Below are 20,328 nucleotides of genomic sequence, written 5' to 3'. Positions count from 1 at the left end.
CTTGCTGTCCCCGTTAGCCTAGGGGCAGGAGGGCCACCCTGGGGTTCAGTCCAAGCCAAATTCAATGTCCTCCTTGTCCTCTCCTGCCTCGGGTTCGGCAAGCTCCGTCTCAGGCCGCGCCTCATTCTTGTCAGTGGCCTCACCTGAAGAGTTAGGAGAGAAGGTAGCTGTGTTCTCGGGACCTTTGTCAGCCCCTCACGTCCCCCTGTGTGCGGGCCTCGAGTCAGGCGCGCGAGCTGGTGTTGGGAAAGAAGCCTGGCTACTGGCTAGTGTCGCCTAGGAAGCGCCTGGGCTCAGTAGAGGCCCAGAGACTAACTCGTCACCGCACCCCACCCTCTTTGCTCGTTACCTGTGAACACTGCCCTGCTTCTCCCACACGTGCCTCTCCCTGGCCATTGCGTGGTCCCCAGCACCGGGCCAGGCCGACCGGTCAGCTGGTGACTTGTCGCACCCAGCCAGGTGCTCTGGCCGCCCCCTGCCCAGTGGGCCTCCCTTCCCTGCCAGCAGCACCCCGCTCAGCATTCACCCCATCCTCCACCCTCAGGCCGGCAGTCACCCTCATTTTGTCCCACACTCCTGTCGTCGTGTCACCGGAGCTCACCCTTCCTCAGAAGCCTGGGTCTGGAGAGGCTAAGGGTCGGGCAGTGTGGACGGGGGTGAGAATAGGTTCCCGAGCCCCGCCGAGACCCACGTGGCCATCCTCGGCCCAGGCCAGCAAGCAGCCATGAGCAGGGACACGATCTACAGCAGTCTCCGTGGTCTGTTGTGAGTGGCCTCCAACCCGTCGGCTGCTCCCCTGGGGTTGGATAGCGGCAGTTCCTTCCCCCCATCTAAGCCTGGACCCCTGTGGTCTCGAAAGTAGGGTCGTGGTACCTGGGAGAGAGGCTGGAAGTAGGTCACTGTCCCCGTCCGCACTGGAAGGGGGTGGTGTGCCATCCTGTTGGCAGGTTGGGGGCATCGGTGGCTGGCCTGAAGCTTCCTCGCCGGGGAGCTCCTGGATAAGCGGGCGTGGGGACTTGAGGTCTCCCCTTGGCGTTTCCGAGTCCCTCTCGGCTGCTGCTTTACATATGTCAGTGAAGGGTGTCTCGGCCTTCCTCGCCGGGTCCCTGGGGATTGCGAATATGTTTGAAAGGGCGTCTGGGGTGTCCTCTGGCACTGGGAGTGAGGAGTAGTCCAGTTCAGGGTCACTGTCATCACTCAAGCTTGAGATGGTTATAATCTTTGGAAAGCGCATCTGTTAAGAGAGAAAAGATGTGTGAACGTTTCTGCTTTCACGACAGTCACTGTAGAATGCCCTGTGCTGACACTGCTTTTTTATTGATCGTAAGATACTCTGCTGTCGCATACAAGAAGGGCCTGAGGGAGCCCCACACTCTGCCCTTGGGACGTGAGACCGCAGGACCGATGCCCCTTGGCCAAATTCCCGAGCCCCCGAAGGGGTGGTGAGCTCTCCAGCAGGGCTCCTCTCCGGCTCTCCGTCGGGGGTCCAGCCACACTCCCCTCGCCCGCTGTGCGCCCGCTGCCGCAGCACCCTCCTGGGCTTCCAGGTCTGCTCCGCTCGGAGCCTCGGCCTCCGGCTGGCATGCGCCCCACCGGACGTAGCCCCCTTGCAGAGGAGTCCTCCACGGGAACTGTGGGCTCGTGCGTGCTTCCTTCCTTGGCGATGGGCCCGGGCCCGGGCCCGGAGATGGTGTCTTACACTGTCCTCGCAGTGCCGGTCCGTGCGGGAGAACCCCCATCCTGCCTCGGACACTCTCCTCCCCTTCCCCGTCTGTGTGTCGCTACGGGACAGGCATTCCGAAAATGAACGCCTCCCACGTCAGAAGGACAGAGGTTGTTCCCAGGTACTCATGTACGATGAGCAGGTGTTAAAAATCAGTGCCAGATGTGTGTGCAGGAAGACCCAAGGGCTTAACCGTAAGACCTGACGCGAGTGAGCAGCTGCACTTGCTTCGGAGAGGGGAGACCCGGGGGTGCGGGGGTGCGGGCCAGGGGTGCCTGACGTGCACGAAGGAGCCGTGCTTTGTGAGTAAAAGGACCGAAGTGACAGTGACATAGGGCTGACTGTGGGGACGCGGGGCTGATGACCTCGTTTTGGCCTTCCGGAGGCTCGCCTGTGTCAGCGTCTTCCAAGTCGGGCAGGTCCTGCAAGAACAAACAAGGCCCTGTCACCCGGCGGCAGGCACAGGGTTGCGCGAGCCGGGGGCGTGTGCAAGCCGAGTGTGCAGGAAGGACCCGAAGCCGTCAGGCAGGCCGTGCGCGCTCACAGCGCACACGCAGCGCCAGCCCGGGTACCTGGACCTCAGCGATGACAGAGGTCGGCAGGAATGCCTTTGTCATCAAAGACCCAGCCAGCGCATGGGGGAGCGGGGGAGGGGGGGGGCAGACAATGGGGCCCAAGCCAGAGGCGTGGCCTAGGACTCTGTGGTGTAATGGGAGTGTGGTTCGGGCCTCCCCACGACCAGGGCGGGGTGCGGCGCGGGGGGCTCTCCTGTCGTGGGTTTGTGTCTTCACGGCCACCAGGCCAGGACGCGAGGCAGGCAGACAGCGTGCAGTTGGATGGAGGGGCCTGGGGTACGCTGCCTTGCTTGGCATTCCTGCCCCTCCAGGCTTGGCTGTGGAGCCTCGGGCAAGTTACTTCGCCTCTCTGTTCCTCAGTCTCGTCTGTGAAGTGGGGATGGCGATGGTACCTACTGCCTCTTAGACTTACTGGAAGGTTCAATCAAAACATGATCAGCCTAGAACAGTGCCAGGCAGAATGAGAACCGTAAGCTCTACTGGTCGTCCCGGACATAGCTGGTTCTCCCTCCCCAGTGTTTCTTACCACACGTGGGCTCCGAGAGCTAGAAGCCCGCTCTGAACACGGACTGCTCAGTGCGAGTCTTACTGAGCCGCGTGAAATCGCGCAGTTTACCAGGGAAGTGGGCAGCGGCAGGCAAAGCTGTGGGCCGTCCTTCCCGGAGCCCTGAGTGAGTCCCAGCTGCCCACTGGCCATGAGGCTGGGGAGGTGACAGATGCCTCCCCACTCCTCGCCCCCCCCCAAGCACGCTTCCTGGGGGTGGCGAGGAAATGCGTGAACTCCCATGGTACCCACTCCTGCGACAGTTCCCAAATGGGAAGGGCTAGGAGGAGTGGAGGAAGCCCAAGCGGCAAGCGGCCAGACAGCTGGCCATGGTCCCGTCCCGTTCTCAACAGTTCGGTAGAAGGCTCTCTGGACAGAGTTGCTTTGCTGTGTGACTTTGGGGAAAACGAATCCAGTTTTGCAGAGGGAGCTGGAGGGGGACACCGGGGCCAGCATCGCTCAGTCTCGAAGGTGCACATGTATGAACACCCGGGGAGATCGTGTTACAGGGCCGGTCTGGCCTGAGGGTCTCGGGGATGCCAGGCCCGTTGACCATGGAGCACACTTTGGTTAGTGCGGATTTGGAGGGTTTCTGTGTGATCTGATACCAACTGTGAAGCAGACCCCTCTCTGCAGACGCAGCTATTTACGTACGTCGATGAAGAACTTCTCCTCCACCTCCAGTTTGATGGTCTCCAGATTTTCGTCGGCACCCAGTTCTGTGTCTGCTGCATCCCCCGCGGCCACAGTCTGGGGGGCCGGTTCTAAGACAACAACACAGAGTTATTCACCTTGGGGTGAGTTTTATGCGCAGTGGTCAGGCTGACAGGCCCAAGAGTGGAGGGAGGCCAGCCCCTGGGACAGAAGCCGGGAGAATCTCCCGGTTAGGACAGGGTTCTGTCTTAAAAGAAAGGAGAGGGGGAGGAGAGAGCCACCCTGTGGCTGGAACTTGGCTGTGACTCCGACAAGATGAAAGTACCAGCCAGGGAGCAGGTGGAATGCGCAGGTGCCAGGAAAAGGCCTGGTTGGTGGACAAGGAAATAAAGCTCCCCTGGGGAGGTGGAGGGGAGGCAGGCTGGAGAGTCCAGGGTCGCAGCCTGGCCCAGGAGGGGCTGAGCCCACCACCCGCGGGGACCGCCTGTCCCTGGTGGTGGCGCGAGTGTCAGGGAGGCCCAGTAAATAACGAAGGGATGGGGCGCCTGGGTGGCTGAGTTGGTGAAGCATCTGCCTTGTCAAGGAAGTGGCTGGGTCCCTTTGTTCCCTAAAAACGATCTGCTTAGGCTTTGTTTTGGGAAAAGGTAAAGCAAGGAAGAGATGAACAATTACTGGGGGCATGGCTGACGTACGTCATTCAATCCATGGCAGAGACTTTCCATTTCACAGAGGCTGAAACAGGCTCCCAGAGGTTTTGGGGTTTGCCTGAGGTCACTCAGCTGATGGGAGGGGTTGGACGTGGCTTTGACCTCAGGGTATCTGTCTAGAACCCGCACTGCCTGGCCTCTCCACAGGGTGTCCTAGTGAGACACCTGTGTGGTTCTTGGACCATGCTGGGGACCACCGGACGGCAGCCAAAGGCCTTCTAGGGAGAGTGCGAAGAGGTGGGAGACACTGTGATTTCCACGATGGTGCACGCTCTCTCTGCCCTGAGATGCCGACTTCCGCACAGGGTTGGGGAGGTGACTCAGGCACCGAGTCCCGACTCGCTTCTCCGCGAGCTGGCGCTGACTCCTGATTGCATGAGGAGGTCCCAGACTTTGCACAGAAAAGCAGAAGAGCTGCTCACATCGGTTAGCTCCTCGTTCCCCCCACCCCCCCACCTATGAGGAAAGACAGTCCAATGTGGGAAAGGCGAACGGAAAGTAATTTTTTAAACAGAAGGTTTTTATATGTAGATTCGCCTTTCTTGGGCCTGAGTCATTTGAATCAAAGTGGAAGAAGCTCAGTTCAGCCCCTCAGGCCCACCAACACCCAGAGGGGTGAGCTCAGGAGGGGCAGAGAACAGAGGCCGGGGCGGGCGGAGCGAGGATGAATGAGGGTGGTCTCTGCAGGCGGTGCTCTCCCCAGTCCCCCCGTCCACCGTCCACCATGCGCTCGCTCTCCACTTGGAGCAAGTTACCTCACCCCTCTGAGCCTCTGTTTCCACTTGCATAAGATGGGGCCACACAAGACCAGCCTGGGAACCTCTGGTCATCACCACGCACCATGCATGTTGGGTAAACAGAGCTGGCGGTGTCCCGCTCCAGACCGCCAGCTCCTCTTCAAAGGCGCCCTCCGTCCGTTCGGGACGGCAAAGGCTGCGGTCCCTCTCCGGCCACTCTGCTCCCACGCCAGGGGCAGCTGCCAAGCAAGGGCTCCCGGGAGGGGCGAGCGTGCAGGGGAGTGCGCGGAGCCACCCGCTCAGCAGCGGCTCCCTACCTTCGTGGGCGGCCGGCCTCAGGGCCTCCTCCAGGCACAGCCCCCGCGGCGCCGGACCTTCGCTCTCTCCTCCAACCTCCACCAGCAGCTCCTCCTTGGCCTCGAAGCTCTCCCTGACAAACAGCTCCATTTTCTGCTGCCTCGCCCCCTCCTCACGAGGCTCTTCCTTCCCTGGCACGTTGGCATCCGCGTTCTCGCTCTCCTCCGGCGCCGGCTCCTCCCCTGAACAGGAGAGTCCAAGGGTGAGCCAGGAAACGATCTGGGAGGGCAGGGGGCTCAGGGCGTCTCTCAGGGACACGCAGCGAACTGCTGGGGGCGAGCTCGAGGACGCAGCCAAGGGGTCCGTCAAAGTGCGCGCTGAGCACTGAGGAAGGAGCGCTCAGTGTCCAGGGGGGGGGGGGGGGGGGGGGCTCAGCACATCCATCTAGTAGCACAGGACACGCCTAAAGAGCGTGCAGGGGGCTCTTTGGAGATGTACATGGAAGCACTGGGCCTTATGGGCCTCGACGTCTACCTTGACTTTGAAGTGTCTTGGCAGAACAGGAGTGCGTGTGCGTGTGCGTGTGTGTGTGTGTGTGTGTGAGAAAATGTTGAACACCGTCCAATCTAAGTGGACACAATACAGCTGTTTGTTTTACTATGCTTTAAGCTTTTCTGAAACTTTGAAAAACACTAAAATAAAAAGCTTAGAACAGGAAAAATGCTATAGGAGAATGTCTACTTTATGGAAAATATATTATGCTAATTTAAAACAATAGGCAGAAAGCAATATGGTTATGCCATTGTTCTGTAAAATCCATAAATGTTACATGCATGGGGAAAAGCCAGAAAACGCTCATACTAAATGCTGAATGGTTCTTGCTGCCATTGTTATTACTGGTGCTTTCTCGTTTTCTGTGTGTGGTTGCATTCACATTTTGTAATTAGGTCAGAAACACTAAATGTCATTTAAAAATACACATGGAGGGGCGCCTGGGTGGCTCAGTCATTAAGCGTCTGCCTTCGGCTCAGGTCATGATCCCAGGGTCCTGGGATCGAGCCCCGCATCGGGCTCCCTGCTCAGCGGGAGGCCTGCTTCTCCCTCTCCCCCTCCCTCTGCTTGTGTTCCCTCTCTCACTGTGTTTCTCTCTGTCAAATAAATAAAATCTTTAAAAAAAAAAAATACACATGGAGACTCCAGGTCCTCTACTGGGTATAAGATGAGGAAGGGGGTTCTTATTAAGGTGGTCTGAGGACTGTCCCGAGGATCCTGTGCCGGGCTTGGACCAACGCAGACCCAGGATTCACTCTCTCCCTAGAAGCCTTTACCAAATGTCGGCCAGCGGCATCGGGTGTGGGCAGGTGACTCTGAGTTCTGGATTTGGGGTAGTAGACTGGGGAGGCAGCGGGGGGGTCATTTACCCATAACCTGGGAGTAAACAGTCTTGAAACTGGGTGAGAGAGGGCAAGGCAGGGAGACAGGTTCTGAGATCCTGGAATAGACCAGCTGGGCCGAGAGCATTTCCCAGGCCTCCCTGGTCCTGCCGAGCCAGGAATCGGGTGATCCGAACCTTTCGAGGGTTTGGCGGGTTCCATACAACTGCCCAGACTGTCAGCTCTAGTCGGAGCTAACCAGAGGGAGCACCGTCTGTGCCACAGAGAAGGTGTGCTGCTGCCATCCCAAGTTCACAGAACTGAGTTGCAGAGGTGGGTCATTAAAAGAAATGAAGGACTGATCATGTGATCACCTGGAGGAACCCCAAAGCACCAGGCCAGGTGAGAGAAGCCAGACGCAAAAGGTCCCGTCTAGCGGAGAGCGCCGTGTATGTGAAGCATCCAGAAACATGGGTGGTTGTCGGGGGCTGGGGGTGGACAGCGTGGGGGGTCACTGCTCACCCGCACAGGGTTTTATTCTGGGGTGATGACAATGTTTGGAAGTAGACAGAGGTGCTGGTTGCTCCACGCGGTGATCATACCACAGCAAAAGGGCTAATTGTACGTTATGTGAATTTCGTGTCAATTAAAAAAGCGGTCCAGGGCCTCCATGTTTTTCCACGGCGATTCTCCGGCACCAGGGCTACAGCAATCTGCCTGGCCCCCAGCATAGGCCACCTTGCCCCCACATGAGCCACCAAGCTCATGCCCCTAGCATCACTTCACAGCCCATGGCCTCCTGTCACCTGCCATGGCAGGGCTGGTTTTCAAGGCCCTTCTTGATGTGATGTCGTCCAACCCAGGAACCTTCCTTGATTTCCCAGTTTACGACTGCATTCCAAACACGGACATCTGGTTCTCCTCTGCACCTCCCCAGGGAAACTGCGGGCTCCTCAGAGGAGCGGAACCCTGCACTCTCCCTGTTGGCGTGTGGGACAATGTCTGCGTGCTTGGTCCTCAGGCGAGGAAGTACGTGGGCCTGACGTGTGTGCGCCAAAACCTATTTCTTTATCCCCCCCCCCCCCCACCACCACATGGGCAGAGACAACCTTCTGTGTGCAGACAAATGGTGGGTTTAAAGGAGCAGTAGTAGGAACAGAAAACCTTAATAACCACGTGACTGAGATACGGGAGGAAGGCACAGACCGTGCCCCTGGCCTAGATGCTTGCTGGTGTTAGTCCCGTCGGTGGCCCTATGAGGGGTCAGCATGAAATCAGTACACCCCCACACTGCCTTGATAGGAATTCACAATATTCCTTTGTGGTAGATGGAATAATGGCCCCACAAAGGTGTCTGCATCCTAATCCCAGAACCTGTCAATATGTGACCTCACGTAGTAAAAGGCACTTTGCAGAAGAGATTAAGGACCCTGAGATGGGGCGATGATCCTAGATTATCCGGGTGGGCTCAGTGGCCCCACATGGATCCTTAAGAGAGGGGGGAGGGGCGTCAGAGCTGGAGAGACATTTGAAGGTCCTGCAGAGGAAGGTGGAGGGGCCACAGGCCCAGGGACGTGGGCCCCTCTAGAAGCTCCCCGGGAGTTTCCAGAAGGAACACAACCCTGCCCATACCTTGATTTTAGCCCCGTGAGACCCACATCAGACTTTTGACCTACAAAACTGTGATGATAAATGTGTTGTTTTAAGCCCCTAAATTTACGGTAATTTGTTAGGATAGTCCTAGAAAACTAATACATCATTTATTTTGGAAAACTGAGGCTATTTGAACAGAACTGCGCTTCCATCCCTGAAAGTGGATTGAAACTGCCGATTAATGCTGGGGCTCTTCCCAACCCTTGGCAGGTGGGTGAGGCCGCATGCGCATGGATCCTCGCATGTGTGAATGAATGGTCAGAAATAAATCCCCGAGATGAAAGACCAAGTTCACCAGCCCAGATTTCTAGTCTAAACGGAGCCCTGGGTGCTGTTCCCATCCCGAGCGCCTACCTTCCTCCCGGCTGGCTTTCTGCCGCCTTCTCTCTTCCGCCCGCCGCTTGATCATCGCTAGGGCCTCGATGCTGTCCTCGATCTTCTTCTGCTCTCGGCTCTCCCACTGCTCTCTCTCCTCTTTCTCAGCTGCAAGCCCGCCCCTGGCCCAGGCCTCCGCACAGGCTCTGTGGATGAGGACAAAGAAACAGAAACTGGGGAGGTTTGAATGTTCACAGGTTAAAAGTAAATTCAAAACAGACGGTCTCACCAAACTCGCTCATTTCCCCCAAACCAAACTGAAGGCACACGGGACATGTGGCCACAAGGATACCGGTTAATACGTGCACACCTCCCCCCTCAATGGTTTGCGGAGCCTTCTCCATGTGATATCAGCCAACAGCACCAGCGATAAAAGGAAAAATAGAGAAGTCGGACTCCATCGAAACTAAAAATGTGTAACACAAAGAACACCATCAACAAAGTAAAAAGACAACCCACGGAATGTGGGCAAGTCTCTGCAGACCATACACCTACTGAGGGACGTGTGTGTAGAATACATGAAGAACTTCCATGACTCATGACTACAAAGACAACACAATCTAAAAATGGAGGATGTTTAAAAGAATGAAAGGAGAAACCACAGACTGGGAGAAAATATTTACAGGAAAGATAACTGATAAATGGTTTATATCCAAAACAAACAATTATGAAGTCTCAAAAAACAAAAGCACACACACACACAATTTAAAAAAAAAAAAGGCGGGAAATGACCTAGGGCCCTCAGCAAAGAAGACAGGCAGGTGGCAAAGCAGCTCGGCATGCTCTGACATGGGGGAACTGCGGGTTGCAACAGTGAGGTACCACATCACGCCTGTTAGAACGGCTGAAATCCGGAACCCTGCCACCAGACGCTGGCGAGGACGTGGCCACTCCTCCTGCTGGGAACGCAGGCCGTGCAGCCAGCCGGGAAAGAGCCTAGCAGCTACGGAGCTACATGAAATCTTCCCCTTCCCAGTCGGTGTCGTGCTCCCACATATCTGCTCAATGGAGCTGAAAACAAATGTTCACACAAAAGCCTGCACGTGAATATTCGTAGCAGCACCCTTCACAATAGCCCCAAAGTGGAAACGACCCCAGACTCCATCAACTGACAGCTAAACAAAACTTGGGGTTTCCAAATGGAATATTCTTTTGGGACGTTATTTTGGAATGAGTTACTGATACACACAACGACGTGCGCAAACCTTGAAACTATCACGCTGAGTGAAAGAAGCCAATCACACGAGACCACATATTATAGGATTCCATTGATAAGAAGCATCCAGAACAGAAACAAACCATAGAGATAGGGGCTGGCAGAGGGGGGAATGAGGAATATCAGCTAATGAGTAAGGGTTACTCTTTTGGGGCAATAAAAATATTTTAGAATTGATGTGGTGGTGCTTGCACAACTCTGTGAATATACTAGAAACCACTGAGTTGCACACTTTAAGAGGGAACACTGTCCTAGGGGCTGGGGATACAGCAGGTAACGTAAGAGATGACAAAACTCGCTCTGTTCGAGCTGCCTTTTTATGGGGACAGGCAGACCCTAAAGAAGGAAACAACTATGTCAGAGGCTGATGTGTCCAAAGAAAAGAAATCCGGTTAAAGAGACACCAGGTGGAAAAGGTGCTCCTGAGTTAAGGGGTGGGTCAGGGAGGGCTCTGAGGTGACAGGTGAGCGGACACCTGCAAACACCTGTGAGGAGCTCCCCAGGCAGGGAGAACAGAGAGTGGCTGATGTGGGACAGCTAGGGATGGGAGGAACGAGAACTCAAAGCCAGGTGAGCCCGACCCCTGAAAGAGAGCAGCAGCGCCACGCAAGGGGGCCGGCTCCTAGCCCTGTTCCCACGTTCCTGCGGCTCAGCGCCGCCCCCGGATGAGGCTCAGAATCCTTGGCTGCAGCCCCTCCCACTGGCTCACTCCTGATCCCCGTACCTCTCAGATCCCACCCGTTACTCACAAGCACCCTGTGGTCATACTGTCCCCACTTTCCAGATGAGAAACGTGAGGCTGGGGAGGTTAGCGAGTCCATCCGAGGGAACAGAACTCAGGGCTGCAGGGCTGGGCTTCAAAGTCATCGCCTAGGCTCTGCTTGGTGTCCCCCCCTCACCCCCAGGGCTGGGTGCACCTCCCCCCACCCCAACTTCCTAGAAGCAGGTGGTCTTGTTTTCTCACCCGGTTGGAGTAGAGGCTCTCACTTCTCTTTGAAATATTTGTTAGTTTGATTTAACTTTGTGAATGCAAAAGCATATTACCAGCTACACTGCTTCTTAAATGCTGTGTGCTTTAAAGTTTACATTGCACTTCCCTTCAAGCAGCCCATTTACTGAGGTTTTATTCTAAGGTAGAAGGAACGGCGACCTAAATTAAAATACAGATAGAAACGTAGTGGCAATATGCAAGGCAGTCCTGGGTTCAATATTCTTAATAGAAAGAAGAGCTCCTACGAACCCATCACAAAAGGAAACTGGAAGGAAGTTCTAAATGGGGTGCTCACAGAGGAAGAGATCCACCTGCCCAACAAACATGGTAAGAGCCCCCGACCCCATCAGTTACCCCCAAAATAAGATGAGACACAATCTTCACTCATCAATTCACCTGGCAAAGATTTCTTTTACATGGCTATGTCTGGTGAAGTCATGAACCGTCACAAACTTTCTAGAAAACAATCAGAAAATATTTACAAGCACCTTTAAAAAGGCTCAAACCGCAGTCTTTAATCCAATAATACAACACTTAGAAGTCCACCCTAAGGAAATCAGCAGTGAGGTCAGAGACTTCTGTGCAAGGATAGTTATCAGAGGATTATGAAAAAAAAAATCTATGACTAAGTGCTCAAAACTAGGGAATTTCTTATAAACAATGATGTAACCATGAAACTTGTTTCCTAAGAACATTTAATGATGTGTGAAAATGCTCACAAGTCAGAAATGTGTACAAGTTTACTATTAAGCGTGCTCAACAATGACACATGAAAATGTGATCCAAAGGCTTCTTTCCTCCTTACCTGTCCTTTGGGAAAACCGGTCTGTCATCCAGGTACGTTAAATGTTTTAGTCGAACGGTGACCGTCTTTCGATAATGAGCGATGTGCCTGATAACAGGGTTTCCCATCAAATTCAGTACGCGCTGGAAGCATACAGGCAGAACCAGACTGGTTAATAAAACATGGGTGTGATTCAAATAGTTTACATGTGCTGTGCTCTGGGAGTCCATAAATAAGACACCTGTGACAACTTATCAGGGAAGCCAGAAGGTTTTCCTTGCTTTCGTGCCATCAGACCTGTCCTGATAATGGAACAGCCCTTTCTTGTATTTGAACTCCAGACCTGAAATCTCACCGTCCTTCCAGAACAATCTCAGAAAACACATCCGAAGTCCTGTCCAACTCAGCAAGGACATTATTTTGCTCACTCAAGCTCTTTTGCTGACATTAACCTCATTTTAATTGATTGTTTTCTCTCCTTCCCAGCCAGGACCCATTTTAAGAAAGCGTACACAGCAGCCGGGGGGACAGGAAGCAGGGATGCGGAAAGGATGGAAGGCGCCCACTCGCCAGGCTCATGCATCTGCTGGATGTCGTTGGGACCCTTGTAGCATCCCCTGTCCTTAAACCCCGCCTCCTCCTTTCCCGCCTGTGACACTCAGAAGTGGGCAGCCAAGGCGACACGTGGGAGACACATTTAAGACTAGTTTGCCTGAACTCATGAAAGAGTTTTGTGTCTAAAGTGGTCTGGAGAAAACAAATACACTGCAAACTAGTTTAGTTTAGCATTCCCCAAACTTCATTCTGGTGGTATTTTCCCTGCAGGGCTAGGGGAGTGGGGTGGGGGTGCACTATACACCCCAGGGCAGGCACTAAAGGACCAAAGGGCTGCATTGTGGGTGGAGGATTTAACAGCAAACACAAAACAGGGTGCCTGGGTGGCTCACTTGGTTAAGCGTCCAACTCCTGATTTTGGCTCAGGTCGTGATCGCAGCGTCATGGGATCAAGTCCCATATTGGGCTCCGTGCTCAGCGGGGAGTCTGCTGGGGATTCCCTCTCTCTCCCTCCGTCTAACCCTCCCCCTATTCTCTCTCTCTCAAATAAATAAATCTTCAAAAAAAAAAAAAAAAAAAAGCAATCACCCAGGCACCTGGGTGGCTCAGTTGGTTAAGCGTCTGCCTTCGGCTCAGGTCATGATCCTGGAGTCCCAGGGTCGAGTCCTGCCTCGGGCTCCCTGCTCAGCAGGGAGTCTGCTTCTCCTTCTAACCCTCTCCCCTCTCATGCTGTCTCTCACTCTCTCTCTCAAATAAGTAAAATCTTAAAAAAAAAAAAAAAAAGCAATCACAAAACAACTGTAAGGCAGACTGCTTTTGTCTTGGACTGAACTGTGTCCCCCTTCCCCAAATTCATATGTTTGATTTCTAACCCCAGCACCTCAGAATGTGGCTGCATTTGGAGACGGGGCCTTTAAAGAGGTGATTCAGATTACGTGCAGTCATCAGGATGGGCCCTGGTCCAGCCTGACTGGTGTCCTTAGAACAGGGGGCTGGGACACAGACATGCAGAGGAGACAATGAGAGGACACGGGACATGGGGAGAGGCTAGCCATCTGCAGGCCACAGAGAGGCGCCTCGGGAGAAACCAATCCCTGCCCCACCCCCGACACTGTGATCCTGAGCCACTTCTACCCTCTAGAATCATGAGAAAATAAATTTCTGTTGTTTAAGCCATCCAGTCTGTGGTACTTCATTACGGCAGTTAAGCGAAAAGAAAATAAAGAAGTATTGTATGATACAGCTTTATCTTATCGCCGTACACTGGTAATTCTAAACTAGTCCTTGTTCCCAATCTATTCAGAACAGTATTCCCGAACTATGGTTTGCTTACTATTTTTCTTAAAATAGACTCACTTTTCCCTTACACATCCATACCCTAAGCAGTAAACAGTGAACTCGGGGTTTTGGGGTGCTATTTTGAATATGTTCCCCAGAGCACATGACAACACGTGCACACAAGAAAGCAAGGAAGCCATCAAGGGCTACCGCAGTTGAGTCAAAGGGACACAGGAAGGGGTGGCCTGGAGGGGTTGGCACAGGCCGGAAGATGGGACCATCTGAATATCCAAAATTAAAATGACAGCAAGGGTTAAATCATATCAAATACTGCATACATACACCCACGAGTTCGTAATGACACAATGGAAGGAAAAACCGTCCCTTGTCACCATTAGCGGTTGCTAGGTTCTCGGCTCCTTTCTCTGAAAATCCAGGAATAAAAAAGAAAGAGCCAAACCATCATCACGGCCCTTGCTGTGTGAACTATATATTGGGGAACCACTAGGTGACGAGGGTGTTCCTCGTGGGAGAAGCGCTCCAGCTAATGAATGAGGCAGGAGCAGGAGGGCAGGACAGTGGCCACCGTGTGGCTCCTGAAGGAATGACTTATGAGGCGACTGCTCCAGGACTGGAGGGAGGGATGGGGCTCTGTCCTGGCTGCAGCAGGCGGACGACCCCGGGGCCCCATCATGCTGTCTTCAAGTCACAAACGAGGGAGGCAAGCAGACATCACAGGCCCTGCGACGAGACGCAGCAGCACCCCTCCCAGGAGAACACTGAACCTGGACGGGAGCAAGCCTCCACCTCCCCCGGCATCGTGCAAGAAACATGGGTCCAGCAGAACAGGTTACAGGACGCCACGGGGATGCAGTCAACCAAATCCAGCATGTGGCAGAGTCAGGGGAGGGGGGAACCATCAGGGGAAGAAGTGCTTATCTGCCTGAGGTCTGTGGGTGAAATGACACGGTGTCTGGCATTAAGGTACTCCAGCTAAAGACCCCAAGAGGACAGGCAGGATGAAGGACGAAGGCCGGAGGGAAGGAGGGGAGGGGGTGTGTGGGGGGGCGGGGGGCGGGGGAAGAGAAATTCATTCTCTAAAGAAGGCAGGTTTTACCAAATCAGGCATGCTCTCCAGGATGCTCAGGATTTCCGGATCACTCAGCTTATTGTGGGAAAGGTCAAGGACGCAAAGTTTCAAACACTCCTTTAGATGCTGAATGTCTTGCACGGTCTCTAAGTGATTGTGGGCCATCTGGAGCGTGTTCAGGACTGGCAGGCAGGCTGCAAGGTGGAGGTCAGCAGAAGTAAGTAACAAGGGTCTGAACACCTTTTAGGACCTCCCCTAGGGGAAAATGGTGGGCATAATGGCATCAAGACCCCTCGTGGGGCATCTTACAGAGGTTTTCAATGGTCTTGATGTAATTGTTGCTCAGGTTAAGAGCATCCAGTTTCTGCAGAGGTTCTAAGTTCTCGATTTTATGGAGCAAGTTCACTTGCAAGAAGAGACAGCGCAGTTCGGTTTGGGCCTCCAGGTTCTCGATCTTCTGTATTCCATTGCACTCCAGCCAGAGACAGCGCAGCCCTGTGTACTCTTCCAAGTTCTCGATGCGAGCAAAACCTGGGGAGAAGGGGGGCGCCTGGGTGGCTCAGTCGTTGGGCGTCTGCCTTCGGCTCAGGTCATGATCCCAGCGTCCTGGGATCGAGCCCCGCATTGGGCTCCCTGCTCCGCGGGAAGCCTGCTTCTCCCTCTCCCACTCCCCCTGCTTGTGTTCCCTCTCTCGCTGTGTTTCTCTCTGTCAAATAAATAAATAAAAATCTTAAAAAAAAAAAAAAAAAACCTAGGGAGAAGGAAGGGGACATCGGATTAGCTCCTCCACACACATGAGGCTCGGGGTCACCCCTGCTGTTGACTACCTGCCGGCCAGCCACACCTCCTTCCTCTATCGACCCACTGCCACTTTTCTTTGATGAGCATTCCTCTGCTGACACTACCCCCCCTCCCCCCACAAGGCTCCCTGGGCAGCCAAGCAGAGTCAGAGCAATCCACTCTGCACCCGTCACACTTAGTCAAGTGGGGCCAACTGTGATGAACCCTGGGAGGTTTTGCTGGCTTCACTGGAGAGAGGGAGTCTTTCTGCTGGAATGCCAGCCCTGTAGGGTGGAGCCTAGAGCTGCAGCGGCCACCTGCCCTTCATGGCTGGGAGTGGGTGGAGGTGAGGGGTGACCTGCCTCAAATGAACCAAAGGAAAGCAGGGCCAAGCCAAGGGAAGAGGCAGCCCAGTGAAGCAATGCCATGAGCATGGGGGTCTGGCTAAGCCTGAAGCGAGGGCAAACTGTGGGTTTTTTTGTTTTTTGTTTTAAGATTTTATTTGAATGAGAAAGAGAGAGAGAGAGAACACAAGCCGGGGGGTGGCAGAAGGAGAGGGAGAAGCAGGATCCCTGCTGAGCAGGGAGCCCGACCTGGGGGAGCCCGACCTGGGGCTCGATTCTAGGACCCCAGGGTCACAACAGACCTGAGCCGAAGGCAGACACTTAACTGCTGAGCCATCCAGGTGCCCTCAAACTGTGGGTTTTGTTCTATTTTTCAGTTTTAGGAGCCAAATTTAAGGTTAGGAAAACAAACGCTCTTTACTTTGGTAACTCATCATCAGTCTGTAATTCATGGTTCATCTGCTATTATCAAAGCCTTTGAAAAGTTATTTATTTTGTTACCTGAAAAAATTTTGATTAAAAAGTTACAGTATCCCTGTTGAGCCGGAATGACCCAGCTAAGCCATTCCCTGGGTCCCAGACCTCAGAAACAGTACCAGATAATGAATTTGTTTTAGGTTGCTAGGTTTGGGGGCGATTTGGTCCGGGGCAGCAGGAGAGTATATGGGCATATCTCCCTCCTAGCTCTTCTACCTTCTGACTCTCTCCACTAAGTCTGACTCGTGGGGTCCTCTTCTTCCCACCTCTTAAATATCAGGTCCCCTGGGATCTGCCCTGCTACGTCGTCCCAGGCACCATGACACTTCCCCATTGGGTGCAGAATTTTGGAGGGGGCAACGTGGAGGCGAAGAGACCAGTTAGGAGTCCTTGCATTTCCTTAAGGTATGTGTGCTGCTGGTGCTCTTCGTGGGCCTCGGTGGCACAGCATGGCTCACAGTGGCTGCCCCAGCCCCCAGGACACCCACGACATCTTGACCATATGCGTCTCTGCATTTTCAGCACTATGCACAGAAGACATTTACTGACTAAATAAGGAACACACAGAGGACCTATGAAGCAGGTCAGCCACCCTGAACCCAGAGGAAGCGGAAGCTGTCCCTCCTCTTCGTCATTCCTGGAACTACCCGGGTCTACGAACCCCAGCTGAGATTTACATGTGACCCTGCACGCCAAGCCCCGGCCCCCAAGGATGCCACTGTTCATGCTTCTCCAATCTGGGAGGCACCGACCACCCTCCTCTTTCAAGACATGTTCTGTCCAAGCAAAGTGTTCGCCGCTAGATTGCTGGCTAGAAAAATTTATAAGTCCTTCAGATTATATAAATAAAGGATATCAACATGTTTCCTTGGTATCCGTATAGTCAGTGGCCCCCTTTATAAGCCCAGTCAGGGAAGACATGTCAAGGAAATATTATTGCTTTTCTACAAATCTTTACTAAACTCCAAAATTTCTCCTTAAATGTACTTTGAGAACTCCAGAGGATCCCAGCAAGAAATTTCTTACACTGCTAGAGGCTTCCCCCTGACGTGAGATACCTCTACCAGGTCCTTACCTTTAAAGTGTAAATACAGTGTGTCATTCAATGCTGGAGTAATATAAAGCTTGTGTTGCTTGCAGAGTTTTTGCAGAAAACTTTTAGTCATTCTGTTAAGTGAACAAGAAATTTGTTGCAATTTGTCAGTTGTGAAATACATTCCAAAAATTCTTTGCCACAACCATTTCTTCCTCAAATTTCAAAATATCCTACATGACTGATAACTTTTCATTTTTTGCCTGATAAACTAAAAGTTCTTTTTTTGCATACCTTTCAGGGCCTCATCCAATATCATTACTTTCAGCATTCTTAAAAATTGCAATGTATGTTCTAACAAAAATACTTTTAATAGTGTCATCAAGAACTACTGATGTTTCTCTCTCCAGGCCTGGCATTAAAGTTTAATACGTTGTGGTTACTTGCGCCATAGAAGCAGCGCCGTTCTGACTCTGATGCTAATTCTCAGACACTGGGCCAACTATTTAACCTCTGTGAGCCTCAATCGCCTGATCTATACAAACGGGCAATCCCACCATCTACCTTCCTTAGTAGATATGTACTATAATTGGCAGCAGTGTGCCCACATACCTGGGGCCACGATCTTCCTTGTCATCTCTCTGGTGTGTGAAGCGACTGTCCGACCTGCTATCACCGCTCTGTTTCTGCTCACTTGGGTGGGATGTGACAGAAGGACCCAAACATGTTTCCTTCGGATCATTAATTTCTATAAAAGAAGAGATTGGTTCTACAGAGATCAAGAGATGTATAAAAAGTTTGCCCAATTTCAACTTGATTAATAAGTGTCTGGTTTTAGTATGGAACATGAGTCCTCTTGAAGTGCACGACAATTTGTAAAGCATTGATAAGGACCATGGAAAGTTCACGTCTAGGCGGGTCCTCTATAAAAGCTTTGGTACGGGTGCACAAGGACACGTGTACAAAGATATTCATTACGGCATTACTTTTAACAGCCAAAGACTGTCAACAATGCAAACGTCCACCCATTGTGGCTGGTTAAGTAAAACAATGGATTAGTAGTCTGCCTTGGAGAAGAATGCACTGGAGCTACATTAGTAAATATGGATCATTCTCAGAAACGTGTATGAGACGATAAAGCAAGTTTCATAATAAGCACAGGATATCACTTATGTAAGTTAAAAACATACAAACCGGGGCGCCTGGGTGGTTCAGTTGGTTAAGCAACTGCCTTTGGCTCAGGTCATGATTCTGGAGTCCCGGGATCGAGTCCCACATCGGGCTCCCTGCTCAGCAGGGAGTCTGCTTCTTCCTCTGACCCTCCCCCCTCTCATGCTCTCTCTCCCATTCTCTCTCTCAGATAAATAAAATCTTAAAACAAAAACAAAAAACAAAAAACAAAAACCAAACAAACAAACAAAACCATACAAACCAATGCTATGTATTGTTTAAGGACAAAATTCTAGACAAGGGACGGGGAGAAGGGAATGGGACTGAGAATTGCGGGGAGGAGGGCAAAAGGAGCATCAACTTTATCTGAAATGTCTTATTTCTTTAATTTAAAAAAAGACTAAAGTAAAAATGATAAAATGTTCATCATTTTCAATTCTTAGTGATGATACAAGGGTGTTTGTTATAATGCTCCCTCTTCTTTTTTTAAAAGTGCCCAAAATAAAAACCACAGGAAAAGAAACAAAAGTGGTGAAAATGTCTTTGGTAAAAAGAGAATGAGCACATTCAAAGTCACTTAATTTTTTCAAAGGTCAATCAAAACAGGCCAGTTCAAACGCACTTCATCTTTAAGAGCAGCTGGCTGTTGCGCTCTGTGTCCCTGTGTCTATCGACTAAACGCTCTGTGTGTGGAACTGTGTCTTTCACCCTCCCACTTCCCACTGCACACAATGCCCAGCCACAAGAGGCACCAGATAAGTGTCTGTGGAATAAATAAAGGAGAGGTGCTCAATATACATAATGATTATCTGAATAACAAGAGCTAGTGTTGATTAATGGCCCACTGTAACCCAGAAACCTAATTATAATTATCCCTGCCTACAGACGAGTAGACGGCCCCCAAAGAGAGGTTAAGCTCTGGGCTGACAGCCATAACCTGGCGAGTTGCAGAGCTGCAATCTGTACCCAGAGTCCGTGCCTGTCTCTTTCCAGAGAGCTACACGGCTTCCCTACAGCTCTTCACACGGGATGCGCCTGGACAGTCACTGCTCCATGTTTGTTGACCGGGTTCAAAAAATGAAACACAAATCGAGTAGTTTATCTAGTCGTTAAAAGATTCCCCTTAGGGCCTCAAGCAAAGTGGGAGCAGAGGCTGAAGTCTGTCTGAGAAACTGGTGAGGAGTCACCCACTGGCCCCAGAAGCACCAGCTCCTCATTCACTCTCTACTGTGGGTCAGGCGCTGGACTGGACACTGTGAATTCAGTCAGGACGTCCTGCCCGGAGAGCCTTTGATCTTATATAGTGATAGCAACAAAGGGATACATTTAAAACATGTAACAGGTGGGCGATGGGGAGAAGGGTGTGTTGGGTAAGGGCTTGCGCTCCGGAGTCGGACTGACCAGCAGAAGTCTGTTCTGTCATTGACTGCATGAGGGTGATCTCTTTGGAGCAGGTTCCGTAACCTCTAGAAGTCTCAGTTTCTTCATCTGCAGGACATGGGGGGAGGAGTGCCTACCGCAGAGGGCGGGATCACGGCTCAAATGAGGTGAGCGCGGGGCACGCATCCTTTAAAAAGTGTGTGCCGCTCCTGTTATTATCACTATTGTTATCGCTGGCAGGGAAGGTTAGGGGTGGTGCTGGGCGCAGCCCACCGCCCCCCTCGGCTCCCTGGGGGCGGCGGTCTGCACCTTCCTTGCGGCCCCGCGGGCCCGCGTCCCCGTGGTCGCCCGCCGACTCCTCCACGCCCGGCTCCTGCGCGCAGCCCTGCTCCGCCGCCCCGTCCACCACGGGCTCCGAGGCCTCGGGGTGCATGCTTATTCCGGATACACCGAACACCCCGTTCCGCGGGTCACTAACCCGCCGACCACCAGTGCCGGAGTCGTTGGCAGCCTAACGCTTGCCTGGTCGCCACAGCAACCGCCGCGCACGCGCACTCGGGTGGGCCGGCACGTCAGGACGCCGGGGGCGGGC

General features: G+C 52.7%; 1 protein-coding gene across 1 annotated transcript; it reads right to left on the bottom strand.

Annotated features, from left to right (window-relative positions):
* Nucleotides 1–45: 45 nt before the first annotated feature.
* On the bottom strand, nt 46–20,169 carry DNAAF1 (dynein axonemal assembly factor 1). The gene is made up of 12 exons (XM_021702598.2): nt 20,046–20,169; nt 17,799–17,934; nt 17,229–17,320; nt 14,862–15,083; nt 14,580–14,746; nt 11,651–11,772; nt 8,618–8,784; nt 5,258–5,479; nt 3,497–3,606; nt 2,089–2,145; nt 874–1,234; nt 46–143 (listed from the first exon to the last, which is right to left on the bottom strand). Exons 1-12 carry the CDS (start codon nt 20,167–20,169, stop codon nt 46–48), a joined length of 1,878 nt encoding a protein of 625 aa, XP_021558273.2.
* Nucleotides 20,170–20,328: the final 159 nt, after the last annotated feature.

This window comes from Neomonachus schauinslandi, chromosome 16 (assembly GCF_002201575.2).
Source record: "Neomonachus schauinslandi chromosome 16, ASM220157v2, whole genome shotgun sequence".
NCBI classification, from domain to species: domain Eukaryota; kingdom Metazoa; phylum Chordata; class Mammalia; order Carnivora; family Phocidae; genus Neomonachus; species Neomonachus schauinslandi.
Note: the sequence above shows the minus strand (reverse complement) of the source record. Positions and strands in the feature narration are given on the sequence as shown.

Coding starts and splice junctions, on each gene's coding strand:
- DNAAF1 (XM_021702598.2), bottom strand. CDS start 20,169: ATGCACCCCGAGGCCTCGGAGCCCGTGGTGGACGGGGCGGCGGAGCAG. Junction 17,321..17,798: donor AAGGAAGATCGTGGCCCCAG/GTATGTGGGCAC, acceptor TTCACTTAACAG/AATGACTAAAAGTTTTCTGC. Junction 5,480..8,617: donor GAAAGCCAGCCGGGAGGAAG/GTAGGCGCTCGG, acceptor TCTCCTGTTCAG/GGGAGGAGCCGGCGCCGGAG.